This window comes from Chrysochloris asiatica, unplaced genomic scaffold (genome assembly GCF_000296735.1).
Source record: "Chrysochloris asiatica unplaced genomic scaffold, ChrAsi1.0 scaffold00044, whole genome shotgun sequence".
In the NCBI taxonomy this organism is placed as follows: domain Eukaryota; kingdom Metazoa; phylum Chordata; class Mammalia; order Afrosoricida; family Chrysochloridae; genus Chrysochloris; species Chrysochloris asiatica.
The window spans coordinates 8,709,361-8,725,690 of NW_006408562.1; the positions used below are offsets into that span (position 1 = coordinate 8,709,361).

General features: G+C 43.7%; 1 protein-coding gene across 1 annotated transcript in view; it reads left to right on the forward strand.

The window, feature by feature from the left end:
- The window catches only part of HERC2 (HECT and RLD domain containing E3 ubiquitin protein ligase 2), a 259,545-nt gene that overhangs the window by 191,585 nt on the left and 51,630 nt on the right, over nt 1-16,330 (forward strand). Inside the window, exons 70-73 of the mRNA XM_006861873.1 lie at nt 13,130-13,237; nt 14,787-14,918; nt 15,195-15,353; nt 15,565-15,683. Of these exons, the coding sequence (XP_006861935.1) occupies nt 13,130-13,237; nt 14,787-14,918; nt 15,195-15,353; nt 15,565-15,683 (518 nt within the window). The remainder of the gene's footprint in view (nt 1-13,129; nt 13,238-14,786; nt 14,919-15,194; nt 15,354-15,564; nt 15,684-16,330) is intronic.

Below are 16,330 nucleotides of genomic sequence, written 5' to 3' on the forward strand. Positions count from 1 at the left end.
TCAGCCTGCATCAAGACATCATTTCTGTTTATTGGATGTGTAATACTGCATCAAGGAACCCTGGTGCTTAGGCCTGCAGCTGCTTCCTAAAAGATTTGCTGTCTTGAAAACCCTCTGAGGGTAGCCCTCCTGTGGCCTGTGCGGTCACTCTGAGTTGGAATTGACCTGGCAGTAGTTTTGTTGTTGTTGTTGTTTAAGTGCTGTCAAATTGGGTTCTAAATCTGTGTGTGAGCAGAAAACTTTCTCCCATGGAGTGACAGGTGGGCTTGAACTGCTGACCTTGTGGCTCACAATCCTGATGGCAATTAAAAAAAATCAGTTACAAGCTTAAACCAAGTTTTGATAATGATTTTCTTTGCTGATGGTCACAGAGATGGTTTCCCCTTGGGCTGTTGTGAATGGTGCTGCAGGTAACAGTGGTCTGTGCGTCTCTGTCTGTGTCCCTACTTTCACTTCTGTAGGTGTATACCTGGGAAGGAAATTACTGGGCTACACGGTAAACATTGTGTAACTCCTGAAGAACTGCTGAACTGTTTACCAACTATGGGGAAAGGATCCAGTATGTCCACATCCTTGCCAATCTTTATTGCTTTCCATATTTCTTATTTTAATCATCCTAGCACTGAGGTTGGTGATTCAAACCCACTAGCTGCTCATATACAGGGTCACTGTGAACTAGAACTGACTAGATGGCATTTAACAACAACCTAGTCTGGGCGCGGGTTTCAAATCCCCTCTTAATTTGTGCCAATCTCTTAATCGTAAGGGATTTTGTTGTTGTTGTTGTGTGTCATAAAGTCGGCTCTGGCTCATAGCAGCCCTGTATAGGGTTTCTGAGGAGCAGCTGGTGAATTTGAATTGATGAAAACTGACCTTGAAGTTGAATGCTTATCCTACATCGCCACCCCAGGATTCTAGTCAAAAAGGAGAAGGGGTGTCAGTATTCTGGGTACTTCCTGCCAAACAGGGTTGCAAAAAGAATTGTTTGGCAGCTCTATTGGATTGTTGTTTTTGATCTGAAGGGAAGTTATAAAGTAAACAGGCCAGTAGTCTGCAACTGCTGAGGAATGAACTTGAGTGTTAAATTTAGGGTGTACATCCCCAAAAGTAGTAATAGCCATAAACCAGGAAAGGTGTTCATTGGGAAGCACATGCATTGGAATTTGGGGAACCATAACAAAAACCATGACTCCTCGAGGTGTTGCCTAATTGGATTGGCTACCTTTTCGATGATTTATAGATTCTCTTGTACTTGTCCAAAAGTATTGTCCCACACACAGCAAGAGAAATTGACTAGGGCACAAAATCTAGTTTTTACTGAACTAAAATCTAGGTTGATATGGTTATCTATCACTACCTTGGTCAAGGAGTCTAAGTGACCTTTGTTGAGCTCAGTTCACCTGGCCAGTTGTTTGGGCAAGAACGTTAATAGTATCAGAACAGTTAAGAATTGTAGATTCTATATGCTTCGGTCCTGACAGGGTCAAAACAGATTATTTGCTTAACTCAAGTACCCTATAGGCAGTCTACGCCACATCAGAGTCCTCAGTAATGGGAGTGAATCCTGTTGCTTTTACACTGGAATTGATCCCACTATGAGGTGAAAGCAATGGACTTGGTTACATGCATGATAGCTATCAAGGTTTGAGTCACATTTTTAGAGCCTTTTGACAATATTGAAGTACTTGGGTGGATGATATTTGCTTAGGTGGTTACAAATTGGGCTACTAACCTCAGGGTCAGCATTTCGAAACTACCAGCTGTTTTGTGGGAGAAAGATGATGCTTTCTGCTCCCGTAAAGATTTACAGCCTCGGAAACTCTGTACAGGGTTACTATGAGTCGGAATCGACTCCACGGCACATCACAACAACAACACATAAGTGGTATTGCGTTGGAAACAAGCAGTGGTTTGGCATTGTGCCTGACAAAGTTTCCCCAAACAGTAGAGTTAAATGCACAAAGCCATCATTTGTCCTTTTTTTTAATGTCTACTGAATTAGCTTTTAACAGCAGAGGGGTGGAACTAGTGCTTTCATGCAAGGGTTGTTAGCACAACACTGGGATAATCTTGTAATTCTAGGGCAGATTGGAGTCTGGGTTGACATAGCCAACATTCTGGGAGAGTCCTCCTAGGGCCAGAGCTGTGACAGTTGGCTCAGCATGTTGTTCAGCCTGCTGTCCTGTTGACCTAACACCCCTGCTGATATTAACACAGAGGTGCATTGTAGGTATTGGAAGTGGTTTATGGGAGTAAAATCCACTCAGAAGCCAATTCTGATTTCTTCTGGCTTCACAACTGAGAAGGAGAATCAAACTCAAAATCAGCCCAAGACGGATTCCTATTATGTGTGGAGGTCAGACATGTGAGTCGAAAGGTGTTTGGCGATCCAGTAGTCCCAGAGCTGGGGTTGTCTTCAGTTTGTCTTTTATTTGTTGAAAAACAGTCTGGCACTTGGTGTTCCACGTCAAGGGGCTCAATCAATAACTTCCTCCTCCTGCCTACTATAAGGATTTGGCTCTAAGTCCAAAATTTGGAATCCAAATCCTACAAAATTTGGCCCTGCCATGAAAATCTTGGCGTTGTCTTGGTGATTGGAGAGGGTCTCCTGGCAATAGTCTCCTTTCAACGTGAAGATGCTGTCTGTGCCCTTGGTAAAGGCTGAATCCTAAATATCTGGCCACCTGGGAAGAGATCAGGACTTTCTTGACGGATACTTTGTCCTCTCCCAAAACGTTTAAGATTGCACTGGTATTTTTGCCTGAAATCCCCTTAGTGGGGCTTGTCACCAAGATATCATCCACATAATGCAATACTGTACTGTTGGGAGATTTAATTCTCTGAGGATCTTTGTTCAGAACCTCTCCAAAGTGAGGTGGACGAGTTTTGAATTGTGGCAAAGTTTACCAGCAGCACTGGGTCTTTGCCCCAGGGTGGGGCTCTTCCCACTCAAAGGCAAAAATCTCCTGTGAAGCTTTTTCCAAGAGGACACAATATAAAGCATTGACTGAGTCCAGTACCATGAACCGTGCGCTGTCTGCTGGGTGTAAGGGTGAGAGACTACTGTGTGGATATCTTCAGAGATTTTGGGTAATAGTCCTTAGGGCCTATCCAAGTCTACACTCTCCAATCCCAGGCTTTTTAACTGGTAAAACTGGGAGTGTTGAAATCAGACCTCTAAGATCAGTCTGTAAGTTAAGAAATACTAATTAGGAAGAGAAACCAAGGTGGCGAGCTAGACAGATTGGCTACTCAGACTCTCGACAACAAAGATAAGGGAGAACAAACGGAACACCGCAATGATAAACCTGTAACCCTGCTCTCAGAGGGAAGGTTGGAGACGTGGATCAGACACTTTTAGAAGTAAGGACAGCGCGGGCGGGAGGCAAAGGAGGCACACAGGCTGCCACCCAGACACAGCATGGCCATTTTGAACTTTAGTCAGCATTTCTAGAAACAGACAGCAATTTGACAGAATAGATACATGCCAGGGACTAACAACAGGAAAAGTGTACTTTCTTGTTACCCATACCAGAGGAGGGATGTTACTACCGTCAGAGAAGAGCCAGGAGGGGAGCATTGCATTTGGCCCTGAGATCCCTGCACATTGAACCTCCTAGTTCCAGGCACAGAAAACTCTGCCATCAGAGGAGCTGCAGAACCAAGAACCAGAGTAGGAGACAGAACAGTGGGCTTCCAAGATCACAGATCAAACCAAGCTGAGTGACTTTGAGCAAGAGGCGTACTTGCAGAGTAGAGCACGTCCAGGCACTTATTTGGGGAGACTGGGTTTGCTGACCCATGAAGTTAGAACTGAGTGCCTTCAGACTGAGACTTAGGGTGGAGTGGTGTCTCCAGTGGGCATGTATCAGCAGCTCTGGAAGAGCTTTGTCACAGTGGCCACGCAGAGAGAGGGCTGGCTGTGGACATGGCTGAGGAGAGGTTGTCCGGACTGGAACAACTGTGCCTTGAACATTTCTCACCGTGAATTGTAACCTGTTACTTCTGCAGTAAACCCCCAGACTTTGAGGTGTATGAGTTCTGTGTGACTATTGCAATGAATTATTGAACCTAGGTGTGGGGGAATGCTTTGGTGTCACATTTATTTTATTGAAGTTTTTTCATAATCCCACTTGCCAAAACCAAAGACAAGGAAAGAATCTTGAGAGCAGCTAAGGAAAGGTGAAAAGTTAGCTTTAAAAGCAAATTAAGAATAAGCTCTGATTCCTCAGCAGAAGCCATGTAGCAGGAAAACATGTACCAACATATACACTACTATGAAAAATATTTTTTCCCAAACAAGAATCACAACCTGCAAAGCTTTCCTTAAAAATATAATGGCACAATACAAACATTTGCAGATGAACACAAATTAAAGGAATGTGTAATAACCAGACCAACTTTATAAAAAAATACTAAAGAATGTTTTTTGGACTGAGAACCCACAACAGCAGACAACACTTTGAGACAGACAAACATGACAACATCACTCAAAACTTCATTCAGATATGAAAGTATTTAAAGTAACATAAACCTACAAGACTGAAAATAGGGAACCAGTGATATAGATTTATAAAGAAGTCAGCTAAAAGCAAAATGAGGCAATAGTGTAGATACAAAACTTGCAAATGATTAGGAAGTCGTCACACAGATTTCTAGATAAAACAAGACTACTTTAAATGGTGAAAAATTAATATTAAGGGTAATGCACCTGCACATCATAATAAAAATTAATACAACTGCACATCATCATAATAAAAACAAAACAGGAAAACCAGAATGATTTAGTAAACAGCACCACAACAGAAGTGAAGAAAATGAAAAGAAAACCTACAAACAAAATGAATTCAGAACAGAACATTATGTGGAACAAAGAAGCCGGCAGCACCGTAGGAAACACTCACAGCTAAATGATACCAATCAGTTCATTGGTTGGTTGGTTGTCTGTATGCTGTGGAGTTAGTTGTGACTCATAGTGATGCTGTATCAAGTTTTTGAGGTTGTAAATCTCTTTTCTCCCACGTAACAGCTGGTAGTTTCAAACTGCTGACCGGAGGTTAGCAGCCCAACTCGTAACTACTACGCTATCACTGAATGTAAATGGATTAAATGCACCAGTCAAGAGATAAAGCAGAATGGATGAGAAAACAAGACCCTTCAATGTGCTGTCTATGAGACACATAAAAAAAAAAGAGACAGTCTAAATGCCCATCAATAGAAGAATGGTACAAACACAACTGAATAATGATGGATCTATGAAACACCTCCCAGCATGAATGAACCTGGAGGACATTATGCTAAATGAAATTTGTTGCTGCTAGGTGCCGTCAAGTCAGTAATCTTGCGCCAGTCTCACAATTGTTACTACATTTGAGCCCATTGCTGCTGCCACTCTGTCAGTCCAGCTCTTTTTCTCTGACCCTCCACTTGACCAAACACGATATCCTTCTCCAGAGACTGGTCCCTCCTGATAATCAAAACAGGTTGGTACTGATAAGACAGACACATTGACCAGTGAAACAGATTTGAAAACCTGGAAGTAAATCCATACATATGCGGGTAGCTGATCTTTGACAAAGGATTGAAACACATTGAATAAGAGAGAGTCTCTGACAGATAGTCTTGGAAAAACTGGTTATCCATTTACAGAAAAGCCCAATGTCACAAACCGTATACAAAATCTAACTCAAGATGGAATGACAAAATAGTAACCAACTTAGGAGTTGTAATATGTGGCATAAGTACACTACCTACCAAACAGAATGAAAACAAATGTCTTAGTTGTCTAATGCTGCCATAACAGAAACACCACAAGTGGATGACTTTTACAACCAGAAAGTTATTCTTTCACAGTTTAGGAGGCTAGAAGACTCTGGGGAAAGGTCTTTGTCTCCTTACAGCATCTGCAGGTCCAGCTTCCTTGGAGATTTCCATCCACCTTGACATCAATCTTCTCCAGGATCTAGGAGCTTCACAGTGCAGAGACCCCAGATCCAAAGGACACACTCCACTCCTGGCTCTTCTATCTTGGGGGTCCTCCTCTGTACACGTTGCTCATTTTGTTGTGAAGATAGAAGGTGTTGCATGCCACACCCTGGGAAATACCCAGTCAGGGATCAGGGTGGTGGTGGGGTTAAGGGTGGTATATCTCACCCTTAATCTTCTTATTGGTTTATTACCTCCAATCACATCAGGGAGGATGGTTACATCTCAACTGCCAAACCACTGAGAATCCTGACTAGTCACAGTAGCACAGAGCCTTAACTGTCACAGCACACAAACAGCAGAAGGCAAGATAGATGACTGGGTTTCAGTCCACCAGTGACTCCCAGACCAATTGGAAACCATGGTGATCAGTTTCAGTTTGCCCTCAGGCCAGTCATCAAGTTGGCACAACCTTGACTGTCAATGTCCATGCGTTGTCAGCTTGGCACTTGTACCTATATCCTTAAATTATATACGCATAAGCTCTAAATAAAATACTCATAAAGTCATACTTGTGCCTAGCATAATGCCGCTAACTAGCCCTATTATGTTATGCCAAAATTCATCTTAGACCAAATTTCAACCTTGGACAGAATTCCTTTTCATCTGTGAATCTGGAATCCACATTATCTACTTCAAATACAATTGTGGAACAGTTAGGGTAGACATTCCCATTACAAATGGGAGCAATGGAGGGGGAGAAGGGACAACAGACAAAGCAAGTTGTAAACCCAGCAGAACCCTTCCCATTAGCATGCAGGACTTAAATAATCCTTTCAGATAATCCCTCTAGACGCTGGATGTTGACCCTGCAGTCTGGGTTCTGGATTTCTTGTTGTTGTTAAGTGCCATGGAGTTAGTTCCAACTCATAGCGACTTTGCATAGGGTTTCCAAGGAGCAGCTGGTGAGTCTGAACCACTGATCTTGCACATGGTTCAAACTGACTTTGTGGCCCAGGGGCTATCCTACAGCGCCGCCACACCCTGAACCTCCTCTGCCTTCTGGGTCCACTGGAATGACAACTCTGCTCCCTTGCCTTTGGGAACACCCCTTCTGCTAGTCCACCTGAGTGGGGACTCAAGCCCTTTGGCCCTAGTAGGCACTGTTCACCTGCCCCCTCAGGTTTGACAGCCTTGCCCCCTCAGCACTGGGGAGAGATTCCATCTTAAGGGCAGTCCCACACTTCAGAACTAAGTTGATGAAGAAGCCAACCCTTAAAGCATCAGAAACTCTGAGCCCACATTTAGAAACTGCAGAGGTCACGGCTTTACCTTTTGGGGCTTAGGCAGCTCTGCTTCCCATACTTGTCTCTTGCTTCCACTTTCTGGTTCATTGATCTCGGAGAGATGCCAGCCTGGTGTCTGTGCTGCTCAAACAAATGTCACAAAACTCTCTAGTTCTCCTGATAGGTACCTAGAGGCACCCATTCCACCAGTAAGCCTCTGCTGGAAGGTGCTGCTGTGGGTCAGAGAGACTAACTTCACCAAAAAGAGCCCAGAGGCACCCTACGTCTCCAGGAAGTCTCCTGCATGAAGGTGCTCCATTCTTGCTCCATGCGTTAGCTTCTGAGGTATCTTATTTCAGACTCCTGGTTCTGGGGCTGTGGTTTCTCTGCTGTTGCTTCCCCAGCCAGTGCTGCCCCTGACATTCCAGCTCTCCTCACTTCCTTCTGAGCACCCTTAGCACTGCCTTTGACATCCATAATTCCACTAGTCAGTCTAGGCTAGTCATAATTCTGTAGTCAGTCTAGGCATTTGCTGTGGGCAGCTCGGTATTCTTCACGCCTCTGCTCATTACTACATTTTCAGTATCTGTTAGAGCTGCACCTACTCTCGGCACCAAGTTCGGCCTTAGTAATCTAATGCCACTATAGCAGAACAAGACTTTAACAACGAAATTCATTCTCTCTCAGTTTCAGAGGCTCCAAGTCTGAATTCGGAGCACTAGCTCTTGAGGAAGGCTGTCTTTGTTGGCTCTGGGGAAAGGTCCTTGTCTCCTTTCAACATGCATAGGCCTTGGAGATCTCCATACACCTCGGCATCAGTCTTCCCTTGCATCTAGGAGCTTCACAGTCAGGGACCCCAGACCCAAAGGACATTCCACTTCAGGCTCCTTTTCTCTCTTTTATCTTGGTGGTAGCAGGTCCCCCTTTTATTGTAAAGATAGAAGGTGTTGCATGCTACACATAAGGTGGTGCTGTGATTAAGGGTCGTGTATGGTGATAATGTGCTGAACTGTAAGGTCAGTGGTTCAAACCCTCCAGCTGCTCCTCGGAATCCCTATACAGGGTCTTATATGGGTTGGAACCGAATCAGCGGCACTTAACAGCAACAACAGTTCCACCTTAGCACCCTTGGAATCTTGGTGTGGTGCTTTAGGACTGTGAACCACAAGGTGATCAATTCAAAATCATTAGGTGCTCCTCAGAAACCTTCTGTAGGGTTGCTATGAGTGGGAATCGATGGCACTTCACAACAACAACTTTCCCATCTTTAATCCTCTTACTGGTTTATCACATCAAATCAAGTCATGGCCCAGTTTTCAGCCAAGCAGTAGGCAGGTTTATAGGTGGAGGAACTACAACACTAGCAAGGTGTGCTTGTGAATCATTCAAAATCAAAAGAGCAACACATGTCTAAGGACCAAGTTGAGACCGCATATGAAGGTGGTGTAATGCCATTAGGAGCCACAGGGAGGAGACTGCGATCACTGAGATGAAACAGTGCGTGTCATGTGCACCGTAAAACTGATGATCTGGTCTGTAACGCTTCACTCAGTTCACAAAAAAAAAAAAAAAAAAAAAAAAACATCGTGGGAGATAGCTCCATTTCAACTGCCAAACTACTGAGAATCCAGCCCAGTCAAGGTGACACTAAACCTTAACTCTCATCACACAGAAACAGCAGAGGGCAAACCAGGTGACTCTGTTTCAGCCTACTAGTGACTCCAGACCATTGAGAACACATGCAGTGATCAGTGTCTTCCAGCATGTCCAGCCTTTAGCCACTGCTCTTTGTTCTCTTCATTGCTCCAGTTCATGCCCAACTCATGTCTCAGTCCTTCAGCCTACACTCACACTGTTGAGAAGGAACACCTGGAATACTCTTAACAGGGAACTTGGTGCCTTGGAGAACTGGGCCAGTCAGAGTTCCTCTGCCTTAGTCTTTCTGCTGTTCCCCAAACAGGGAGATGGGGGAGACTGGGGGAGAATAGATTCTCTAGGGTGTGAAATTCATCCAGTTTTGTTTTGTTTGTTTGTTTGTTTTCAATTTACAGTTCCTTGCTATTTTTTTTTTTTTTGCTAGTTCTTCTTCAGTGCTCTTACAGGGATGAGTATAGATTCCGACTTGGTTTTCCTGGAGTTCTTGTGGGTGGGTAAGGGGGAGTTGGGATCCCAGATCCATTCATGTTACCGTCTGTGCAGCATCCTCGTGTATTTTCTTCTTCTTCTGTTTTTAAATAATTCACCTGTTGAGTAACTTGGCCCTTCTAACCCATCAAGCTTACCCATATCCTGGATTTGCAGACTGCAGATGCAGTTCAACCTGTCCCTCAGTTCAGCCTTACCTCCATAGCTGCAGGAAATAAACTCAGAAGCTCAGTGAATTCAGCTCCCTTTGTGGCTGGTACAGGAAGGCACATTGTGTCCTGTTTTTAATCTCTCTCTGGGAGTTCCTTGCTTTGATGCGTGATGCCTGGGCCCATTAATCTGTTGGGATTGAAAAACGCATTCTTTCTTTTCTATGATATGGACTATCTAAAAAGAAAACATCTTTTTCCCTCAAGCATTAGTTACCCAGGATTACTGTTTATGTAAGTAAAGCAGGTAAAAATTTGATTCTTTCCCTTAATTGTCTAGTTTACAAGAGAATGAATTGACACCCTACATTCTCTGAAAGTGACTAATTAGGTTTTTTGTTTTGTTTTTAATTTTTTTATTATTATGAACTCGCCACCACTAAGTGTCTGTCAGTTTGTCATACTGTGGTAGCTTGTGTGTTGCTGCTGTGACAAGTATTTAAATACCACCAGGATCACCCATATGAACAGGTTTCAGTGGAGCCTTCACACTAAGATGAGGAAGGAGAAGAAGGGGACCATTTCTGAATGGTTAGCCAGTGACAACCTTATGAATACCAGCAGAGCACTGTCAGATAAAATGATGGGAGATGAGCACAAAAGATGGAAGGGGCACAAAAGATGACCTTAATGATGTGAATGGAGCAAAGCTTTCGGGACCTCCATTTGCTGATTTGTTACAACTCAAAATGGAAAGAAATTAGCTTCAACATCCATGACTAATTAGAACGTGCAATGTACAAAGTTTGAGTGTATGAAATTTGGAAGTCATCAAAAATGGTATCTATAAAGATTGGTATTCTAGGCCTTACTGAACTGAAATGGACTGGTATTGACTGTTTTGAATTGGACAGTCTTACGGTTTACTGGTAATGACAAATTGAAAAGGAAAGGCATTACTTTCAAAATCAAAAACAGCATTTTAAGATCTGTGTTGAAGGACAGTGCTGTCTGTGATATTCCTACATCCTTATGTCTGTAAGGAGGACCTACAAGGAGTCTTGGTGTGGCACTGTGGGTTCATGTGCTAGATTGCAAGGTCAGTGTGAACCGCACGGTTGGCAGTTTAAGCTCATCAACCGCTACCCAGAAACCTTATACAGGGTCGCTATGAGTTGGAACCAACTCAACAGCACTTAACAACAACAACAAAACAACAAGGAAGACCAGTGGCTACCACTATTCAAATGTACACACCAACAACTAAAGCCAGTGATAATGAAATTAGAGAATTCTGCCAATTCTTCATTCTGAAAGTGATCAAACATACAGTCAACATTCATTGATCATTACTGGTGATTGGAATGTGAAAGTTGGAAGTAAAGAGGAAGGATCAGTAGTTTTAAAATAAGGCCTTGTGCTAGAAATGATGCTGAAGATCTCATGATAGGATTCTGCAGTGTCAACAATTTACTCATTACAAATGCCTTTTCTCAGCAACATAAATGTGACCTCACCAGATAAAATAGAATGCACAGGAATCAAATTGACTACATCTGTGGGAATAGACGATAGAGAAACTGAATATCATCAGGCAAAATCAAGGCTAGGGACTCACATGCAAGTTGAGGATGAAGCTGAAGAAAATTAAAACAAGTCCACGAGAGCCAAAATGGGACCCTGCTCATACCCCACCTGAATTTAGAGTCCATCTCAAGAACAGAATTGATGCATTGGTCAGTAATGACAAAAAACCAAAAAAAGTTGCACAATGACATTTAGAACATACAAGAAGAAAACAAAATTTCATTAAAAAGGAAAGAAAGAAAAGAACAAAAAGAATGTCAGAGGAGTCTCTGAAACTTTTTCTTGAGCATAGAAAAGCTAAAGTGAATGGAAAAAATGAGGAAGTAAAAGAGTTTAACAAAAAATTCAAAGGGCAGCTCACGAAGACAAAGTCAAGTATTATAGTGAAATGTATAAATATCAGGAGTTATAAAACCAAAAGGGAAGAACCTGTTCAGCATTTATCAAAAGAACTGAGGAAAAAATTCATGCCTTGACTTGCAATATTGATGGAATCTATGGTCAAAATTGGAGTCCCTCCCGGTGTGGAGCTATAAGATAAGGACTGGATCGCAAGGTTGATTTATACCACAAGGCAGTTCAAACCCACCAACCGCACTTTGGAAACCCTGTATAGAGTCTCTATGAGTCAAAACAGACTTGATGGCACTTAATATCAGCAACAATGGGCAAAAAAATTGAGTGATGCAGGAAGTGTCAAAAGAAGATGGAGGGAATGGAATACACGGTCACTGTACCAAAAGTAACTGGCCAGTGTTCAGTCATTTCATGAGGTAGCATGTGATCAAGAACCAGTGGTAGTGAAGGAAGAAGGTATTGGAGGTATTGGCAAAGAGCAAGCCTCCAGGAATTGTGGAGATACGAATTGAAATGTTTCAGCACACTGATGCAGTGCTGGAGGCTGAGACACTCACTCATCTGTGCCAAGACATTTGGAAGACAGCTATGTGGCCAGCTGATTGGAAGAGATCCATCTTTGTGCCCATTCCAAAGAGAGGTCGGCCCAATGGAATGAGAAAATAATTTAACAAAATTGTGAATATCACATGGCAAGGAAAATTTTGCTGAAGATAATTAAAAGCCGGTTGCAGAAGTACTTCATCAGAAATTCAAGCTGGATTCAGAAGAGGCCGAGGAAGTATATCATTGCTAACATGATAAGGACCTCGTGTAAGAGCAGAAATACCAGAAAGAGCTTAATTTTTGTTTTGTTGACTAAGCAAAGATATTCCACTGTGTGACTCATCACCAACTGTGGTTAACACTGTGAAGAATGGGTATTCCAGAACACTTGATTGTCATAATGAGGAATCTGTACATAGACCAAAACACAGTTGTTTGAACAGAAGAGATACGAATGGTTTAAAATAAGGAAGGGTGTGCACCTAGGTTGTATCCTTTCACCATACTTAGGCAATTTTATTCTGAACAAGTATCTGAGAAGCTGCATTATATGAAGAAGAATGTGGCAGGATTGAAGGAAGACTCATTAACACCTGTGATATGGAGATCAGACAACCTTGCTTATTGAAAGAGAAGAGAACTTGAAATACTTATGAAGATCAAAGACCACAGCCTTCAGTGTGGATTGCACCTCAATGTAAAGAAATAAAAATCTTCAAAACAGGATTACTAAATAACACCACGGTAGAGACATGACAGAAGCTGTCAGAGACATGTTATACATATGAAGTTTGTTGACATTGATTACAGTCTTAGAGTTGTGCAGCCTTTCTCACCCTTCTCTTATGAGTACTTCCTCCCTCCACTCACATAAACTGGAACTGCCGCAAGAACATTTGCCTAGAATTGAGAGCACAAAGCCAATTGGCCATGCTTACAGCAGAATAATCCCAGGTTTATGGTGGATGCAAGTGGGGTGTGGGCAGGTAGTTGAGGGGCAGTTAGTTCTTTAGGTCAGTGGGATCTGACTGCTGCTGTTGCTTAGCAGTCTTAGTTGTCTCATGTCTCCCTGAGGTGCTGGCTCAGTGTTCTATGGGGCATGTTTACCATGCTGTGTGCTCATTTATCCTCCAGGTGCTGAAGGGCTCAGGGTGGAGTTTGATCGACAGTGCTCCACAGAACGGCGTCACGACCCGCTCACTGTCATGGATGGCGTGAACAGGATCGTCTCGGTGCGCTCAGGTAATGAGAGCGGGACAAGCGGTGTGCGGTCTGCTTGTCATCAGAAACAAGGCCATGAGTACTCAAGAGAAAGCTGTTGTTAAGTACCGTTGAGAAAGTGCGACTGTTCATTCTTACTCAGCACTAAGGAGGGTACACTCAGCTGCTGAATTCTCGAGTACCTTATGATGTGTGTGCCAAGTCTTAATACATTCAGGAATATAAGGCATCCCAGTGATAGCCGCCTTGTGTATTAGTATCCTGAGTGACTGAGTGGGAGCAGGGTCATCCTTGGCACCAGCCCTGGAGGACCACAGGGGACAGCCTTGTGGGGGAACAGCAGGGCTTGTGCAATGTGAAAGCTGACACCATAAAGCTTTTTGAGCAGTTTCGGTGAGTGCTGGCTTTGCATGGAGTAACTGTTCTGTATGGTTCACAAAGCACTGGAATAGTCATTTCTAGTCTCAAGTGTGGGTCAGCAGATTTCTTTTGTAAATGGCCAGATGATAAATATTTTATGCTTTCTGGACCATATAATCTCTTCCCAACTGCTCATCTCGGCCAGTGTAGCGAGAAAGCAGTCCTAGAACATGTAAATGAACTGGCCTGGCTTTGTGTCGATAAAACGTTGCTTACAAAACATGATCTATCGACATCCTTGGTCTAAAACTTTGGATATGAGCACAGTTAATTCTGACAAGTTTCAAAATGTATGTTGATAGAGGGTTCGGTTGGTGTTGTTAGATATAGCTGGATTCTCTGCTTCCAGCAGGAAGCCCCTCCAGCCCCTCTCCCACCACACAGTCAGATGGTTCTTCAAGGCTTCAAAAATTTCATGAAAGAATGGAACTATAAGAGAGATCATGTCATTTTTCCATGTACTTTTTGAAGCCCCCTTGTAGAAGTGTGGTCACCTCTGCCTTGTACCTTGTAACTTCTCAGAGAAGCTGTCATGTGGCCCACTACTTGCCTTGGCTCCGAGATGCCAGGCTTTGTGCACCAGCTGTGGCTGCCCCTCTCTTCCCTCTGTGCTGGCCTAGTTCTTGCTGCGCTGGAGTGCCCATGTCCCTGGGGGTCAGAGGTAGGGAGTGCCTAACTCCCACACACCAGACCTTCTACATGAGACTATTCCTGCAGCTCATAACCTGGTTTTGTTGGCTCTGGTATGGGCTTACAGCATAGCAGCTACACTGTCACATCGCCTGTGGGTGGGGACTGCTGTTAGGGTGGTGCCCCAGGGCAGCCGTATGGTTGTAGAAGGATGGACATGCGTTACACCACAGGCTACCAGGCAGTATGGTTGTAGAAGGGCGGACATGCTTTATACCACAGGCCACCAGGCAGCCGTATGGTTGTAGAAGGGTGGACATGCATTATACCACAGGCCACCAGGCAGCCGTGGTAGAAGGGCGGGCATGTGTTACACCATAGGCCACCAGGAGAGGGCTGTCATCCTGGGCTCATATGCAGGGGAGCTTGGCTTGGAGGACTCCTCTGTCCTTCAGACGCAGGAAGAGCGTGTTTGTGTTGGGTGGTCAGAGGAACCTGACCCAGGCTTATTTCTGTACAGGCCGTGAGTGGTCTGACTGGTCCAGTGAGCTGCGCATCCCAGGAGACGAGCTGAAATGGAAGTTCATTAGTGACGGCTCTGTGAACGGATGGGGCTGGCGCTTCACTGTGTATCCCATCATGCCTGCTGCAGGTAAAGGGCTAGGGAGTAGCTGAGATTTTCCATGTAGTACTTTATTGGTCACCTTCCCTTGTGGCATTGTGGGGTCTACCTGGGGGCCTGAGGATCAGAAATGGAGTTAGCATAGCAGTCCTCTGACTTCTCCAGCCATTCGATTGTAAGTTAAAGTGTTAGTTGACAGGGCGTAGGTGATGTGATTCGGAAATGGCAGTGTCGGGGAAGCATATGGTGACTGGCTGCATTAAGGGTCACCCTCACCTTGTGAACCATTACCTGGCTTGTCCACAGGCCCCAGAGACCTCCTTTCTGACCGCTGCATCCTGTCCTGCCCATCCATGGACCTGGTGACATGTCTGCTTGACTTCCGGCTCAATCTGGCCTCTCACAGGAGCATCATCCCACGCCTGGCAACCTCCCTAGCCGCATGTGCACAGCTGAGTGCCTTAGGTAATGGCACCTAACTGTCACAACTATCTTCTTGTTGTTGTTACATACCATTGAGTCGGTTCCTGACTTACAGTGACCCTGTACAGGGTTTCCAAAGAGCAGCTGGTGAGTTTGAACTGCCAGTGCTTAGCTTACAGCACTGCTCCAGTACTCCACCTGTCTTACTTGACAAATGATCAAGTTTCTGATACATTGTGTCTGTTCCTCTCAGCTGCCAGTCACAGGATGTGGGCCCTTCAAAGATTGAGGAAACTGCTTACCACTGAATTTGGACAGTCCATTAACATAAACAGGCTACTTGGTGATAATGATGGAGAAACGAGGGCTTTGGTATGGAGCTTTTATATTTAACTTTCTAGACTTTTGACTCTGGGAATTAACTGTTGTTTTAATAATTTATGCATTTACGTCATTAAGGAGAATGGGGAAATTTCCTGTCAGCGTAAGGAATCTTTTATTTAGGCCTCTCTGTGTTACTGCATATATTGAGTTCAGGCTTTGTGCCAAGACCTTTGTAATCTTATTCTTTTCTGTTGGAAGCAGTTTTGTGTTGGGAACTGTTTCTGTGTTGAACTTTGCTTCCTACTAAATGGACATGTAGCTGAATCTAGTAAGGCTGTCTTTATTGGTCTTTTCCACTGTGTCCAAATCCCCACATGATGTCACCTTCATTTTGCTAGACAAGATAATCACTGTGAAAAGAATACTGGGTCCTAATCATAGTCGGAGACCAGGGGGCTTTGTAGGCCAGAAGGGACTTTTACTGATTAATTGGGAATCGATACCAAAATCAAGACCAAACATTTTGAAATGAATATTCAGATGCCCTCTTCTATGTGAATGTTCCTCATATCTTTCAGCATATTTGAGAATATTGATAGGCATTTTATAGGAGAATAGTTATATATATACCATGTGTCTATAGTTATTATGTATTTCTATAACCTAGATATGAAATCTATAAGTAATGTATACAA